Source organism: Odocoileus virginianus, chromosome 9 (genome assembly GCF_023699985.2).
Source record: "Odocoileus virginianus isolate 20LAN1187 ecotype Illinois chromosome 9, Ovbor_1.2, whole genome shotgun sequence".
Lineage (NCBI taxonomy): Eukaryota > Metazoa > Chordata > Mammalia > Artiodactyla > Cervidae > Odocoileus > Odocoileus virginianus.
The window spans coordinates 34,655,867-34,673,575 of NC_069682.1; the positions used below are offsets into that span (position 1 = coordinate 34,655,867).

At 44.2% G+C, this 17,709-nt stretch overlaps 1 protein-coding gene across 1 annotated transcript in view; it reads left to right on the forward strand.

The window, feature by feature from the left end:
* PCSK2 (proprotein convertase subtilisin/kexin type 2) overlaps window positions 1-17,709 on the forward strand; it is a 231,432-nt gene that overhangs the window by 126,188 nt on the left and 87,535 nt on the right. The window contains 3 exon segments of the mRNA XM_070472194.1: window positions 2,246-2,359; window positions 4,303-4,411; window positions 9,721-9,758. Coding sequence (XP_070328295.1) covers window positions 2,246-2,359; window positions 4,303-4,411; window positions 9,721-9,758 — 261 coding nt within the window.

The following is a 17,709-nucleotide window of genomic DNA, read 5'->3' on the forward strand; positions in this document are numbered from 1 at the left end:
TTTATCAGGGTATATCAGATCTATATGAAATTCACATAATTTTAGGATATCTACATTAGTAACATCAACCATACAGTATAACTTAAAAAGATTTTTCACTCTTTTAACAGTACTTCCCATGTAATTTAACATGTCCAATGAACTCAGGTAGCTTAATAGCTCTTTGGGATGTCTCAGGGGCCCTCTGAAGCACTCAAATTTAGCTGGAAGTCAAATTATTTAGGAAGTTTTGTTGATAAATATCAAAAGGGTTTATAACACTCAGTCAGGTAGGATCATATACATTACTGTGAAATAATAGTTATTTACTTAGCCAAAGTTAACAAAAGATTTCAGAGGTAAATATAGAACAGACCAATTAAGAGGTAAAGAAACTTAAATCTATTAATAAAAGCAGTTCAACATGTCCTCTTAACAGAGAGAAAAGCCAAATTCAAGTTTTGCACCAGCTTACTTTAAACTCATTTAGGTAAGCTTAATTAAATTCATTTTAAACTTAGTCAGTCTTAATCATGTACAAAATTTTTAGGGTCCACTTTCCACAAACTTAGTTAATCACTTTCTGTAATAGCCACCTGTAAGTCAGACCTACTTTCTTTTCCCTTTATAAAATATAATTTTATTTTTTATACCTTTTGTATTAAAAACATACATCCTACTTCCTTATTAGATTAGCAAACAAACATTAATACTAGATATTTAATATTAAATATTTTCTTGTTCGCGTGAATCTGAAATTTACTTATTCTAATTTTTCTTGTATTTAGAATTGTTTTATTTGTAAGCACTTACTTTTCTTGAGGCCAATTAAATTAGAACTCATTTACAACTTCAACAATATTATCAGAATAAAACAAAAGACATACACTGAGACATACATAAATCCAGACAGAAAGACTGACAGCGATCTTATAGTTTTTTGTTTGAGATTTAAAATATCTATTTGACACCTTTTTTTCTTTGCTTGAAGTTCTAATTTGTCCAAGACTAAGGTCTCAGGCAAAGTTGATTGTGTATTTCAAGGACATGGAAAGGGTTAACTTCAAGTTTTTTCCTAGGCTGGCCTTTTAACAAGCTAGTTGTTTTTAATTGCATATGTAAAAAGAATTGGCTTTGCAGTTTCAAAAAAAAAAAAAAACAACTCTTACTCCATTCAATCAGCAATCGGGCATTCACAATCATTCAGAGGCTATCACAATGCCTCCCTTCCTCCCGATGCTCCCTATCTGATGCTCCGTTCTTGGGAGCCCAGGGAAGTGATCAGCCTCCTCTTCTACCCATTGGAGTAGGTCCCTGCCTGGGGACCTGCCCGGAGCCTTACTTTTTCCTGTGGCCATTCCTGGTGAGTTGGTCCGTCCCTCCAGTGAGTCCGGTCAGGGCTCAGCCGTCCGGAGAGTCAGAACACGGGTCCCAAAGAGAACCCGGAACACCGTCAGCTGGTGCACCTCCTTGTTCATCTCGCGGTTCCTTCACAAGCCACCAGTCTGGCGGCTCAAGGGGACTGGCATGGTTGGAATCTTGCTGGGGCCTCTGGAAATGTTGCAGAAACCAGTACAAGCACCACACTCAGAGAGCTGGAGAACTCAGGTTTATTACTCCGGGCCTCTGAGCCCTAAACAAAGGTGTTACAGAGTATTTTATACACAGGCAGGAATGATTAAGCAAGTTTGTGGGTTTGCAGGGGCTAGGGCGATTGCAAAGAGCAGGACAAGGGTGAGTGAGATAAGCTCCAGCTTCTAGTATTCTGAGTCCCCATTTTCTGAGACCTACCTGATCTAAACTTTGTAAGGAGCAAGCTGGGTTACAGAGGCAGAAGGAGGAGGTTATGTAAAATTTTAACTTTTCCTCCACGCTATGGTGCCTCCAGAAAACTAGTCTGTAATGGGTCCTCCCCTCCCTCTCAGAAATCACATTCATTCCCTGAATGCAAGTGTTTCATTGTTTCATTTCACCTAATGCCCCCTACCACCTTATCTCCATCTAATTCTTATTTTCACAAACTCACTGAAGGCCATCCCCACGGCCTTTGTGTTCCATGCAACAACAGTAAATTATCTTGGGAAATAATCAGAAAGTAAAAGTGCATGAGATGAGCTCAGCTTCTACTGAGGAAAGAACACACACACACACACACACACACACACACACACATTATAAACAAACGGAATTTGAATTTGTGGAAATGAATTCTAGAAGAGGGGTGTTCAGTCGATAGTCAGGTAACACTCAAGCATTGTCATTCCAGGTAAAGAGGGCCTTGCAGCAGGAAGGATTCAACCGGAAAAAGCGAGGGTACAGAGACATCAACGAGATCGACATCAACATGAACGACCCTCTTTTCACAAAGCAATGGTACCTGGTAAGCATCTCGGTGCCTTTCATAATGGTTCTCATCCTGGGACTTCAGATAAAAGATGCATTTCTATTTCCTCATTAGCCTGTGGGATGCTAGCCAGCACCAGCTTCGGAGAACTTTTCTGTTCCCTCTGATCAGTATTGATTTTCCATCACCCTCCACACATCTCCTTCTCTAATCTGGTTTCTTTCTGGAACTGCTAAACAGCCATGACCTTCTGGGTTCAAAGCAACTACCAAGAGCTGCTCAGTTTCTCCCAGACCAGTGTACAAGTGAAGACTTGCAGAAACATGTGAAAGTCAAGTCAAAGTTATGGGAGGAGTAACCAGGGCCTCAAAAGGCAGAGGACTGGGAGGCCAGGATGGGGCCACAGATGTAAGAGAAACAGTCGGGTGACCTCACAAGCAGGAGAACTCAGAGACTAGAGTCGCAGGAGTACCATCTGTTGGTGCTTCCTGCAGTAGCGGCAGTCAATTCAGTAGGGTTTAACTGATTCAAGGCTTGGAATCCTAGTGTGTCTGGTGAAACAAATATATTTTCATGACCGATTTGGGTGGGTTGGGTTACGTTTAAAAGAGACGGGCTCATGTGCCTCCAAACCAACCCAAACCACAGGATATATGAAACAGGAGGGGTGACTAATTTGTAAATGTTTGTAATTTATAAACAGCCCATTGTAGGAATGCATCACAATTTTTCCCTTGGAGTTTCAGAGCTGGACAATGCTCTAGGCTTCGGGGCAGGGAATTCTACAAATCCAGTCTGGGCAACTGAATAAGTTTATGTGTGTTAGGATCGCCTAAGTTTCTTACAATAACAAACAACCCACAAATCAGAGTGGACTAACAACATCAAAGCTTGTTTCTCACTCATGTTATGCATCCAACACTTTGAAATCCCTTAGGTACCCAGGCTTCATCTTAGCTGCATCCCAACCCTGGTTACACGAGCAACTCAATGGTGGGGGAAAAGCAAATCACACACTGGCTCTAAAAGCATCTGCCTGGACGTGATGAATGGCATGTAAACTCACCTTCCATTGGCCAAAACCAGTCACATGGTTCTAACTTCCAGGGCATGGGGTGTCATCTTCACATGTGCCTACAAGAGGAGTAGTCATTTCTATAAAGAGCCCTAATGATATTCATATGTTTCAGCAGCATCATACAAGCTACTTGTCACTATGGGCATCTGTCAATGCCAGCTCTAACTTCCCTATTTTTTTTTTTAATGATTTATCTTTGAGAGAATCTCCATAGGACAAAAATGCATAAGACGAGGGTAGTGAACTTATTTGTATGGAATTTTTCTTTTTTTCTTTTTTCCTTTTCTTTCTTTTTTGATTTTTTTAAGGGGGAAGGCTTTTTTAATTTCTTATATTAGAACTTGCACTAAAGGTGAGGCAGCTCTCTTTAACTCAGTTCAACAAATATTTTTAAGTGAGACTTGGTGTGGGGATATTGAACTTAAAACGGTAAATAGAGCATGCTCCCTCTTGCAAAGGATATTGTTATTTAATGAGGAAATTATTCAAATCAGAATAAAGCAAGACAATACGAACTAAATTCTGAAAGTGAGGAATAAGTACAGAGTTACAAGAGTTGTGAGCACTTAATTCTAAACTGGGGAGGGTTTCTTGCAATGTTGGCCCTCAGGATTTAAAGATGATGATCCAGTAGTAAGAGGTAGGGAGACAGAAATTGCATTTGCATATTTCCATGAGACAGAAAATATCAGTGTTCTGTGTATCAAAAAACAGAAGGAACAGATTAGAAGAGGTGGATGGAGGGAACACCCCAAAGTCCTGTTTCATGGAAGACGTGACCTCTGATCTGGCCCTGAAATCTCAGGTGGTGGCAGAGTATGTCAAGCAAATATTTACCACCTGGTGCTTTACTATCTACACCAAACTAATAAGAGCCTCTGCTTCTGCATTCCTGAACCAGATCAATACCGGGCAAGCTGATGGTACTCCCGGTCTCGACTTGAATGTGGCAGAAGCCTGGGAGCTGGGATACACAGGGAAAGGTGTTACCATTGGAATTATGGACGATGGTGAGTATTCCGAAGGCTTCACTCATCTGGAACCAAGTGTGTCTTTTGCATGTCTCTGGAATGGAAAAGATCCATCGTTTTGGAGATGCTCGTCAGAGGTAGGGCCAGAGGCTGGGCATGGTCATGTATACTGTGGCGACATCCTCGCCCTCCTCGCATCAGTGATCCTCAAGCCCTTCACAAATATGTACTGAATTAATAAGTTTACATTTTTTTAATGAACAAATGAAAGTTGACAATCACTGAATTATAATTTTTCATTGGGACCACTGGACTTCCCTGGTGGCTCAGTGGTAAAGAATCCCCCTGTCAATGCAGGAGATGTGGGTTCCATCCCTGGGTTGAGAAGATCTCCTGGGGAAAGAAATGGCAACCCACTCCAGCATTCTTGCCTGGGAAATCCCATGGATAGAGGAGCCTGGCGGGCTACAGTCCATGGGGGTCACAAAAGAGCCAGACAGGACTTAGAGACTAAACAACAACAACAGCAAACATTGCTTATATCTTACCTTGAAACAGCTTCTAAACCTGTTTATATTTACCACCTATGTCTCTAGATTCACACTGTTCAGTGTAGTAGCCACTAGCCATATGTGGCTATTTATATTTAAGTTCTAATTAGTTAAACCTAAATACAATTAAAAATTCAGTTCCTCAATCACATTCGCTTCATTTCAAGGTCTCAATAACCACATGGGGCTAGTGGCAGTTCAGTTCCACTTCATTTCTATCATCACGGAAAATTCCATTAGGCAGTGTGGCTCTAGATCCCCAAAATAGGTTTTTAGTAGCAGGATTGGCATTTGGAGCATTTTGACTTTATTGCTGCTTTCAGAATGAGCCCTGGTAAAGCAAACTGACTACAGTTTACTATACTTGCCCCCCTGTAATGTTAATTCTATCCCACATGCCTGCCCGACAAAGATTTAGCAGAGCTTTATTTTTTATAGATCATGATATGAAAACCAAAGGGTTTGATGAACTGCTGTTTTTCTAACTACACGTGCCGTTGGCTCTGCCAAGATCCTGGAGTAATTCTACCCTGCAAGCTTCTCATTGGGGATGCACTTTCACCTCTTCATCAGCCGTCTGGATCCTCCATAAAAGCTCCACTGGGCAGTATTGGTCCAATTACACGTAAAGTCTGTACAGAGATGAAGCAATGGAGCCTTTCTCTTCTCAAGATCCTCAAAGAATATGATGTTTTTTAAAGCAAGCCTTTGAAGAAGGATTGATGGAAAACAAGGATAGACAGCGTGCTTAAAATCGGCGTGTCTTTGTGCGGGCTCAATTTAATATCGACATGAGAAAAATGCTGTGTTTTGTGGGGTGTGAGATGTTTTGAAGTGGAGGCAAAAGCTTTCTCCAGTGGCCGAGGGCTTTCACAGGAAAAAAAGGAGCTCTCACAAGAGTGAGTGTGTGTATGTGTGTGCACACACTCATGCCAATGTGGGCAGCTTACCTGTTTTTACTTCCTGATGCTTTGGTTCAGAAAGCACCACGGTTGAGGCCAGCTCACCTAGGAGAAAGATGCATGTAGGTTTGGGGGGAACCTGCCTAGGTTATATTGGAATCACCATTTCATCACCAAGCATCTGGGGGATCAGAGCAGGACCCTTAAAAGTGGTCACAGGCAGGCACCTTGCTCTTAACAAAACCTCCAAAGCCTCAACTGAACTGTTAACATTGTAGCTAAGGATATGAACAGGGAGCCCTTTGTTGATTCCCTGAGGGCTCCAGAATTGCCAGTGATTCCTGAGGATTTGGACTGTTGTAGTGCCTGGAGAATCCCAGGGACGGGGGAGCCCGGTGGGCTGCTGTCTGTGGGGTTGCACGGAGTTGGACATGACTGAAGGGACTTAGCAGCAGCAGCAGAGTAGACTTCTGGAGAAGGCAATGGCAACCACTCCAGTGCTCTCACCTGGAAAATCCCATGGATGGAGGAGCCTGGTGGGCTGCAGTCCACGGGGTCGCTAAGAGTGGGACACGACTGAGCGACTTCACTTTCACTTTTCACTTTCAAGCATTGGAGAAGGAAATGGCAACCCACTCCAGTGTTCTTGCCTGGAGAATCCCAGGGACGGGGGAGCCTGGTGGGCTGCCATCTATGGGGTCGCATAGAGTCGGACACGACTGAAGAGACTTAGCAGCAGCAGCAGCAGAGTAGACTTTCAAACTAATGACAAAATACTAATGGTTGATGGACAAAAAAATAACCTACTATTTGTCATTCGTGTACCATATTGCATCATGATTGTCTGGTGGTGAGTCAGCGCCCCCTGTAGACTGCAAGCCTTAGGTGGCTGTTCAGCTCAGGTTCTGTGTCTAAATGGTCTGTGTTTTTTCCAAGACCTGCGTAGAATCTGGCATTCATTGCTGAACATAAACCTGTGAATGAAAACAAGAATTAATCCATTAATAATACAAAATTGAAAAATAAATAAGCTGATTAAGAAGATGTACTCAGTGCCTTCCACCTCAAAAGATAATGAAATATACCCAAACATTGAAATACTATTTAATTACCAGGTTATCGTTTTCATGCTTAGTTCATTATTACTTTTCTGGATCACGTCTGTCATCCTTAATCCATCCGTCAACAATCTTCTTCCTCAGACCAAAGTCTGTGTCTGTTCTGACTTAACATTCAGTCTTCCACTTAACCTAATTAAAGATCCTTCATTTTAATTAGTCTAAATTTATCTTGTTTTAATTCTGATTTCCTTCTGTCTTCAAATTATCTCTTGGCTTCAATATTTTCCCATCACAGAGATGAGACTACCACATCTTAGAAAATTCCTCTCCTAAGTAACTTGAATCATCAGAACAGGAAGCCATATTTTAAAAAATAACTGTTAGGGAAAAAGAAAGGTATTCTCTGCATGTGTCTGTATCTTTTCAAGTTATCTGTTTGTAACAACATGTTTTGCCTAACAATGAGTGCACAGAATGTAACCAATTTCAACAAATATATAGGACAATTTAATATCAACACAATACTCTAAAACCAAGTTGTTATTGTTGTTCAGTCACTCAGTCATGTTGAATTTTTGCAACCCCATAGACTGCAGCACACCAGGCCTCCCTGTCCTTCACTATCTCCCAGAGTTTGCTTACACTTAGGTTCATGAAGTCAATGATGCCATCCAATCAACTCATCCTCTGCCACCCCTTTCTCTTCCTGCCTTCAGTCTTTTCTAATGAGTCAGCTCTTTGCCTCAGGTGGCCAAAGTATTGGAGCTGCAGCTTCAGCATCAGTCCTTCCAATAAATATTCAGGACTGATTTCCTTTAGGATTGACTGATTTGATCTCCTTGCAGTCCAAGGGACTCTCAAGAGTCTTCCCCAACACCACAGTTCAAAAGCATCAATTCTTTGGCACCCAGCTTTCTTTATAGTCCAACTCTCACATCCATACATGACTACTTCAAAAACCATAGCTTTGACTAGAAAGACCTTTGTAAGTAAAGTGATGGCTCTGCTTTTTAATATGCTGTCTAGGTTTGTCATAGCTTTCTCCCAAGGAGCAAGCATCTTTTCATTTCATGGCTGTAGTCACTGTCTGCAGTGACTTTGGAGCTTAAGAAAATAAAGCCTGTAGACTTTTTGAAACATTTCTTTTTCTCTGTACCATCCATGAAATTCTAGAAATGTGGTCAATGAAGGTACTGATGAGGATGCAAGGAATGTAATTGGTTATGTGTTTACTGCAAGCTAAACACTTTCAATGAACTGGCTCTGACCTCGAAAACTGCTTTTCCAGGAGAACAGTACTTCCGTTTCAAAGATGAGGAAGCTGAGACTCAGAGAGTCAATGTAGCCAGAGTCACACAAACATTTCAGTGCCTGAGCCTGGATAGAACTGGATCTGGTAGTCTCACAGCCTGTGCTCGTCCCCAGCTCCATCCCATAGCCTACACTGACCTCTCTGAATCAGGGTCCAGAACAAGGGTCTGAAACTTTAAAAATATTAGCCTTTATATCTTCCTCCCCCTGTCTTCCTGCAGTTTGGGGGAGCAGGGTAAAAGAGGTGGAGGAGAAGGGCCTGGCTATCGTCTCCCAAACTGTAGACAGCAGTTGCTTCTGATGTGAAAACATCAGTAGATCAGTGACCTCCCAGTCCAGGAATTACTTGTGCAACCAGAAAAAAAAAAAAAGGAAAACTTGTTTTTAAAAATATACATTTGGATGCAAGTTGTTTTCTTCAGAACAAAGCTATAATGTGGCCCGGCGTTGTTATGCATGCAGTAAAGATGATCGACACTTAATGATGATCAAGACTTAATGATGCCTCTGGCTTGCAAATATTGCAACCCAATAGAATTACTGACGCCTCTGGAATAAGACCACACTGTTTTCACCCCTACCTGGTTGAGAAAAAAGCAAGCACCTTGCCTGAAGTCACTCAACCAGTCAGCAGCATGGTTGGGATTAAAGCTCTGGTCTTTGACTCCAAAGTCTACACTCATAACCATGACACTAGGTAGTGCAGGAACCCAGTCAATCTCAGAGGGCTGGATGCTCTGATGTTGTTGCTGCTTTTCAATGATTAGATGATACTACAGACCTGGACGAGAGCTTTGCAATTTTCCCTTTGAAGTTCGACCGTGCTTTCTGAGATCTACATATTGATGGAACCCAGCAGCGTCAGGGACCATAATCCTACTGTTGCAGTGACCCTTGGACAGCAAGACAGGCCACATGCAGGAGAAAGCACAGGACTCCCACCAGGAGACTCATGGTCTCGGGCTCCCTGGAAAGCTTTCTGCAAAAACAAGAACCAGTTCCCACCTGGTACACCTCCAGGAAGCCACTTGCCCTTTGCCTAATGGCTTTTCTCACCAAGCCATGTTTCTCTTGTTATTTCCGTGCCTGGCAATGCTCTCCTAATCCACTGCTGTCTGAGCCCTGTTCAATAATCACCGCTTTTCCTCCCCAGGGCAGGCTTCATTTCAGAAGAAATGCCAACTGATGCTTCAGAAATGTCAGGACTTCCACAAATCTCTCTTAGATCACTTCTCTGATGAGACGTCCATCTTGGGGCCACTAAGCTGACATTTGTGTCAGAAGTGTTATGCTAGGGCCACGAGCTGTAACTGGCTTCACTCCTCTGACACATCCGGTGGCCCCTGGCTCTGTGTGGGTTGGCGGGGGCAGCGCCCTCCCCCGGGGGTGTGTGAGGTGGGGGCCCAGCGCTCACCTCCTCCCCATCTTCTGACGCCCACACAGAAGGCGCCTTCTTGAGCAGCTTTCCTGAAGACACGTGGCAGGTATTAACACTCTGTTCCTGTGTTCTTGTTTTTTCACAGGAATCGACTATCTCCACCCGGACCTGGCCTCGAACTACGTAAGTGCAAGCTGCCCTGTGTGGGGAATCACGCGTGTCCTGAATGCTCTGGTGCCCCAGGTGGTGGGAGGACACACGCGCGCACACACACGTGCCTGCACGTAGGCCACACCCAGGGCACACAGGTTCCCTGCACACGCACGCCTGCCAGACGGCCCATCTTGTGGGAGCCGCAGCTCAAGTCAAAGACAGACAGATGAGGCACGGGGCCCGGAGCAGGCAAAGGTGAGTGAGTTCAGAGAGAAAAAGAGGAAAACGAGGTCTGAAAGAACAAAGTGTCAAGAAAGAAAAGGTAGCGGGAACAGGGAGAGAAGGCCTTGGCAAAGTTTAAAATCAGCTCCAGCTGAGGACATTGACGGGGGGTGGAAGTGAGCCATTTGGGTTCTGGCTGGACAAAACGGATGGCAAAAAGCCCAAGAGGGCAGCACCTCGCACATCACCCACAGCTCTGTCAGAGCAAGCATGCCACTTTCTTAAGGTTATCTTTGTCCTGGTGAGCTCTGCACACTGACTTTCCCCACAAATCCAAATATGGCATATAGCATCCCTTGACAGAGGAGAAATATTAACAGGGAATCACAGTAAATGTCTGGGCTCTGACTTTTGGCCCAGCAAGTCACCTGCTGATTCCTGATAAGATCTGCAAACCCTTTAAACTTAAGTGATCACTTTACTATAACCCCAGGGAGTATACCATTCAAGCATCAATGTAGTCACTTAAAATAACCCAAACTATTACTACGATATATTTCTCCTACAACTTCCAGATCTAAGTATTTTTTAAAAAGTATTTTGGTTGCTGAAAAGACTCATATATTTAGAGAATATAGATTTAAATAGAGGAAAGATGATTAACAAGAAGAAATATTTGGGGATCCACGTTCTTCCTGGAAGGTGTGAGTGTCCACACTGCAAAACAAGAAGGGAGATTTTACATGCGTGTGGTGGATAGGAAATCGGGAAGCAGAACACAGACATGCTGGGTTTCTATTGATCTCATGGGCCTTATCAATCTAGAAGAGTGCACACTGGGCTGAGCATCTTTTTTAATGAAAGAAAAAAGTTAAATTAATCATTGGTGTTGTCCAGCCAATGTGCCTCCAGAGAGAAACGACAGACATCAATCCAAAGCTCATTGGATGGATGGGAATCCACTCTGCTAGATCAGGCAGTAAAGAACTGGGACTTCCCTGATGGTCCAGCTGTAAAGACTTCACCTTCCAACATGAGGGGTGTAGGTTCCATTCCCTGTTCGGAGAGCTAAGACCCCACACGCCTTGGGGTCAAAAAACCAAAAGGTAAAACAGAAACAATAATGTAACAAATTCAGTAAAGGCTTTAAAAAATAGACCAAAAAAAGGAAGGAACTGTCTAGGAGCTGTATCAATAGATTCAGACTCCCAACCATCTGCGAAGTCTAAAGGACAGCAGTTGCTCGCCCTCTCCAACCTCCCTGCTGGTACATGGAGCCACTGCCTGGCTGTTCCTCCACTTCCTTGGAGGGACCACCCCACGCAGGGCCTTGTCCATCTCCTTGAAAGCCCCGTGTTTGCATTCACGTGTCCAGCTCTTCTCGACTCCATGGACTGTAGCCCGCCAGACTCCTCTGTCCATGGACTTTTCCAGACAAGAATACTGGAGTGGGTTGCCGTTTCCTTCTCCAGCGGATCTTCCCCACACAGGGATGGAGACATCTCTTGCGTCTCCAGTATTGGCAGGCCGATTCTTTACCACATTTGCCACCTGGACTACTCCAAAGCCCTTCCTCCCCCAGAAATGCAGAACCATGGAGAGTTTGCCAAGGAGAGGTGGACAGATGCATGTGCCTCGTTTTCGCCCAGGTTCTGATCTTGGAGGCCCTCCCTTACGGAGAAATAGTAGGGACAACCAGTTGCAGGCAAAGGTGCAGCCTCAGGGCTACCCTTGCAACTGAGGCACTTCTAGTCTTCTCCCTGGACGAGTTCCTCTTGCAGCATGTACAGCATCACTGTGGGGTGGCTGCCAGTCAGGCTGGACAGTGGGCAGCACACGCCTCTCTTTCTAAGGCCACTCTCTGCCCTTACTGTAGACTGACCTGGCCACCCCTGCTCAGCCCAAGTGTTTATGTGACAGCCATTCCCAGCACCAGTCACCAGATTAACAAGAGATAGTAATTTCAACACCAGTCACCAGATTAACAAGAGACAGTAATTCAAGTGGGGAAAAAATTCTTCCGGGGCTCTGATGAATGGTAGGTACAATGCCAGTGGACAGTGTCATTCACCTGCCAAAAACTCTCATCTGAAATTGGGAAAGTGAAAGATACACATTGAAGAGTGTCAGCTCCCCTCAAATCTGCAATATCAGAACACATCTGAAAAGTCTAAGAGTTTTTTGAGTGCCATTTTCTTTTTTTCCTTTTCTTTCCTTTGTTTCTTTCCAAAACAAATGTTTCTAATTAAACAATAAATACATGTCCTCTATAGAACATGCGGAAAAACATAAAACAGATTCAGAGCTAGCTATATCACCGTTCTTAACATTTTGACATATTTTGGACTTCATTTCTGTGTGTTTATTTCTAATAAAATTGGGCTCTTGTTACTTATACAGTATCCCCCACTTCCATGTGTTATGTCATGGCATTTTTATATTATCAAATAATCTTCAAAACCTGATTATAAAAGCTATATCGTACTGCCTCATGTGGTAATTTACTTAAACTCTCCAATCCCCAATAATTGGACAACTAGGTTGCCTCCAATGGGCATCTCACTCTTAGAGAGATAGTGATGGATGGCGACAAGGGTGGTTGAGGGTCTCCAAACCACAACAGGCTAAGGAGAGTGAAAAGAATTGGGGAGGGGGGAGGAAACCACAACTTAAGAAGCACATTAAATATGTTTTCAAGCATTTCCAGTTCTCTAGAATGGATGAGGCATTCAACATGTTCAGTAGTTTCTCCCACGAAAATTCCCACCAATGTGTGACCATTGCAGGAGGATTTTAGTTCAGTTAAAGCAGAAACTAATGACTAAGGAGTAAATAAAAAGCATTAGCTCTCCCAGGAAGTAATGAGCCCTCCTGAGAATGTTTATAAAGAGCATTGATGGCCATTTGGCAGGGTTGTTGAAGAAATGACTTAAACTAGATGACATCTAAGACCCAAATGGAAACTGTGAGCTCTGGAGAGAGCCACATGATTCAACAACTTCCAACCAGAGGAAGATCCATGTCTTCAGCACTCACCAAATTCACTCACAAAACACTTTTAACTTTACGAAGTGAGTATATCTAACTATACATGCCTTTGAAAATGTCCTCTCTGTTTGGTAGAAGTGAGAAAACTGAACACCCAAATAACTCATCCTTAACTCCTCAGCGGAAAACCTGAGCCAGCTAGTTTTCACCAGTCATGTGTCTCCTTCACTCTGGATAGGGTTGAAAGTGACAACTTTAAAGCTACTTTAAAGCAACTTTAAAGCTGCCAGATTTGTCTTCTTTATTTTTAATTAAAAATTTTACACTACAATTAACAGAATGAGGATGGCAAGTGGAGTAGACCTGCCCAAGAGGGCAGTGAAGTCAGTGGATGGTGATAAACTTGAAAATTGTTTGAGCAAAGGATTAACAGGCAGCTTCACACCTTGTTAGGTGACTTAATGGCTTGGATTCGAGAGCTAGCCAGTGCTCTTCTAGAGAAATGTACTGAGTTTGGGAAGGTCCACGTTTGGGTTCCAGCCAAAGCAGACCTGAGACAGGGTTTGAGGGCAAGTGGTTTATTTGAGAGGTGAACTTAGGAAGCAAGATGATAGGCAGGCAGCACAAGATGCAAGAAGGAAGGCAGCCGGCAGGAGGTGCATTTCAGGCAAGTCACCATGGCAAACCAGCCAGAACTTAATCCCACGGGGGCATCTGTGAGCACATGCTGGGCACCAGAGTTCTCCCCCACGGGATGGGACACCTGGAAGCTGGGGTGTTTCCACTGCAGCTCCCATCAGTCACTGCTGAGGGCTGCTCCCAGGGGATCTTAAGACCCCAGCACCTCTGCCCTCCCCAACATCTCAGGAAGGGCCCTCCACAAACAGAAGTGGGAACAGGCAGCTGGAGCCCTTCAAGAATGTGGAAACGACAGGCTGGGTCCTGGCAACGTCTGCCTGAGGAATGGTGACTTGGCAACTTATTAGAGGTTAAAATAAACAGAAACGTGCTCAGTGAGAAATAAAAGCCCCTATCAGAGGCTCTTAGACAAAAGGACAAAAACTTCTTCATCTAACCAGGAAAAACGTTTCCCAGAGCAGAATTATTATCAAAGCTTGTTTATTCTGTGTATTAAAAGACAAGACTCAAGGTAGGCTGGTCGTCCAACCTTCTTTCCATTTAAACTGAGAATTTAAATCCTCTGAAAACTGCAAATTAATATATAAATGTAAGTGAAAGTGACGTCGCTTAATCATGTCCGATTCTTTGCGACCCCGTGGACTGGAGCCCACCAGGCTCCTCCGTCCATGGGATTCTCCAGACAAGAATACTGGAGTGGGTTGCCATTTCCTTCTCCAGGGGATCTTCCTGACCCAGGGATCGAACCCGGGTCTCCCTCATTGAAGGCACACACTTTAACCTCTGAGCCACCAGGAAAGCAATTAGTGTTAATTTAATTCAACAACTCCACCCTAAATCTGTTGAGTGTTAGGAGCAAGAAATGATAATGGCCACTTCCACTGTTGCTCTGTTGTTCTATGATTGAATTTAACCTGAGGATCCACTCTCTCTGGTAAACACTCACTATTCCAAATAAATAAATTATCTCTCTTCATCTCAATAGTAACGACATGAAATGAGTCTTGGCCAAGTTCCTATTTCAAACCAAGCTGAAATCAGTGTTCCTTTACCCAGCCTCTCTGGAGAAACGGTCTGGATATGGGCTCCACCTCAATCAGATGACCATACCTTGGGCTCATTGTGGGTGAGCCCCGAGGAAGAGAAACCAGACACAGAGGTTCTTCAGAGGAGCCTGTGGTCCATAAGGACATAGGCCTGGGGCGTGACTTGCAGGTGAGGGGTGGGCAGGCAGTAGGGGTCATTGTCTTTGTGCTGGGTGGTCCCTTGCAGCAATGACCGCATGTTCATGGTGCAGCTCCAAGCCTGGGGTCCTCCCAGGCCTGCAGGACAGGCAGGTGTGACCGAGGTGGCAGCTTTCAGGGTATGGGACAGGTGAAGCCGAGCCTCTCCACACAGAGCAGGGTCAGGCAGGGCGTGGGGCTGACACCGGGGGAGCGGCCGGCACACGCCGGGGCCAACGTGGAGACTGAGTGAAACCTGAGCGCGACTCCCAGCTCCGCGGCTCACAGACGTGCAACCTTAGACTCACCAAGTAAACCTCTGTGAACTTTAACTTCTTATCAGGTGTGCCGTGAGGCATCGCTGAAAGACCATGTGTGTATCTCCTGAAAGATAATGTGTGTGCTCAGTCGCTCAGTCGTGTCCGACTCTTTGCGACCCCGTGGACTGTAGCCCGCCAGGCTCCTCTGTCTGTGGAATTTCCCAGGCACGAATACTGGAGCGGGTTGCCATTTCCTTCTCCAGGGGATCTTCCGCACCTGGAGATCAAACCCCAGTCTCCTGCATTGCAGGTGGATTCTTTACCACTGAGCCATCTGGGAAGCCCCTGAAAGGTAACAGATGCTCAACAAGCATCCATTTCTTTCTGAAAAAAGTTGAGACAACACGGGCAGCCTGTCCCGATGGAGAAACAGGGACACGAGCTTAATGTTATCAAAACAGAAAACAGGGCGCCTCCAGACTCAATGTTAAGACTGTGAGGCTAGGAAAGCAGAGAGTGCAAGGTGAAGGTTACACCTTCAAGTGCAAGTCAATCTCAAAGATGGATTTGAAAAAGAACATCCAAGCCAACAGAATAAACAGAGAGAGAGGACCCTTTGCTCAAAACCCAGATGGAAAGAAGAGGTCCCACTGACATATTAGGGTCATTTTTATGCAGCAGCTGTACAGTTTCCCATGCTAGACCCTCTTCCAGGTCCTCTCACAGTGACTGAGGCCATCCCAGCCTAAGAGAAAACAAATTTGTCTGGCCTCATCCCAGACCCACAGAAACAAAATCTCTAGGAATAAGCCTCATCACATGTATTTCTTTGACAATATTCCCAGATTTTGAGTGCTGAGAATTGATGCTTTTGAACTGTGGTATTGGAGAAAACTCTTGAGAGTCCCTAGGACTGCAAGGAGATCCAACCAGTCAATCCCAAAGGAAATCAACCCTGAATATTCATTGAAAGGACTGATGCTGAAGCTGAAACTCCAATACATTTGCCACCTGATGCAAAGAGTTGACTCATTGGAAAAGACCCTGATGCTGGGAAAGATTGAAGGCAGGAGGAGAAGGGGACGACAGAGGATGAGATGGTTGGATGGCATCACTGACTCGATGGACATGAGTTTGAGCAAGCTCCGGGAGATGGTGAAGGACAGGGAAGCCTGGTGTGCTGCAGTCCATGAGGTGGCAAAGAGTCAGACATGATGACTAAACAACAACCAGATTCCGATGGTTCACCTCATCATTTGTTTTGACACTTTCCTCATTCATTCATCCCTTTATTGACTCAACAATGCTATTTCCAACAAATGCATGACCCTGTTGCAACCAGATCATAAGCTCTTTGTAGGGAAGTGTGTACCTTTTCAATTTTGTGTTCTTCTTAACGTTTAGCACAGCACTGAGCAGGCATTTAATGAATCTGTGTCAAATTGCCTTGCATATTAATCAATCACAATTGCATATTAATTAATCAATCCTTTTGCAAATGAAATCAGGACCTCAATCGCGTGTTGGGCCTCTGTTAGTAGTGATGGGAAACGCTGGTGTGCAGCTCTTATCCACCTCCACCCTGTGCTGCATCACCTGTGTCACTCGTGAGGGGCACAGAGGACCACAGAGGTTAACTGAGGTTTCCCCCACACTCCCTCACCCATCCCTGTGGCTGAAGACCTGGAGAGAATGTGATTCTCAGCATGGATAATCCACCTACAGATAAGCAAGAGCTCCTTCTTTTCTGTAATGCTTAGAACTCCCGAGGGTGGTAGGAATGAAAGTAGGTTCTCAGATGGGAGAAGACAAATTATGCTCTTTGTTTCAGTTCAAAATTTGGAACATTATTTATGGTTCAGGGTTGTAATTTCACCAACGGAAGTTCTTGGAAAAGAAAAGAGGCCACCCCCTAGGACCTGTATTTTTCCACTCTTTTGATGGGCTCCTAACTGTGACTGGCTTTGAAGAGTGGCCTTTGGAGCGCCCTGAAGGGCTGTCAGAACACAGCCTGCAGCAGGTAGCTTTGAGCTTGGGCCCTGTGCTTGCCGGGAAGCTGCCATGATAAAAGGGTGGCAACCGGAAGTGACCAGGCCTCAGTCCTGAATGACTCAGATGCTAGGAAGTATTGATTGCATGCAACGCTTCAGGCTTTTAGGCTGATTAATATTTAAATAAAGCACATTAATATTGCATATGCAATTGAGGTTGAAACAACCTTTGTTAGAAGAAGGAGCTGGGTTTCTTTTGATGTACTCATTAATGCTGGCCAGATCACCGTGAGCACTCGATCACCAGGAGGCCAGACTGAATATTAGGGGGTAAGAACCTTTCTTTTCAATCCTTTGGACAGACCATCAGTCAAATGAGTATGATCTGACTCAACCCATGTACTAGAGGAATCTGTCCATTTTTACAGGAACAGACTTTGACATAGAAATGGGAGAAAATAGAGAATCTTGATTAATGGAAATGAAGTTACTTACTTGGACCTAGATTTCCAACTCCAGGCAAAAGCCAAGAGGAAAAAAAATCTGGTTAATTTTTCTGTATTGCTCAGTTGATTAGTTTTTTTCCATTGAACCAAATCAAAGGTTAAGAGAATCGTATTGAATTTCTACTGTGTTCAAGATACTGTGTGAGGTGCCT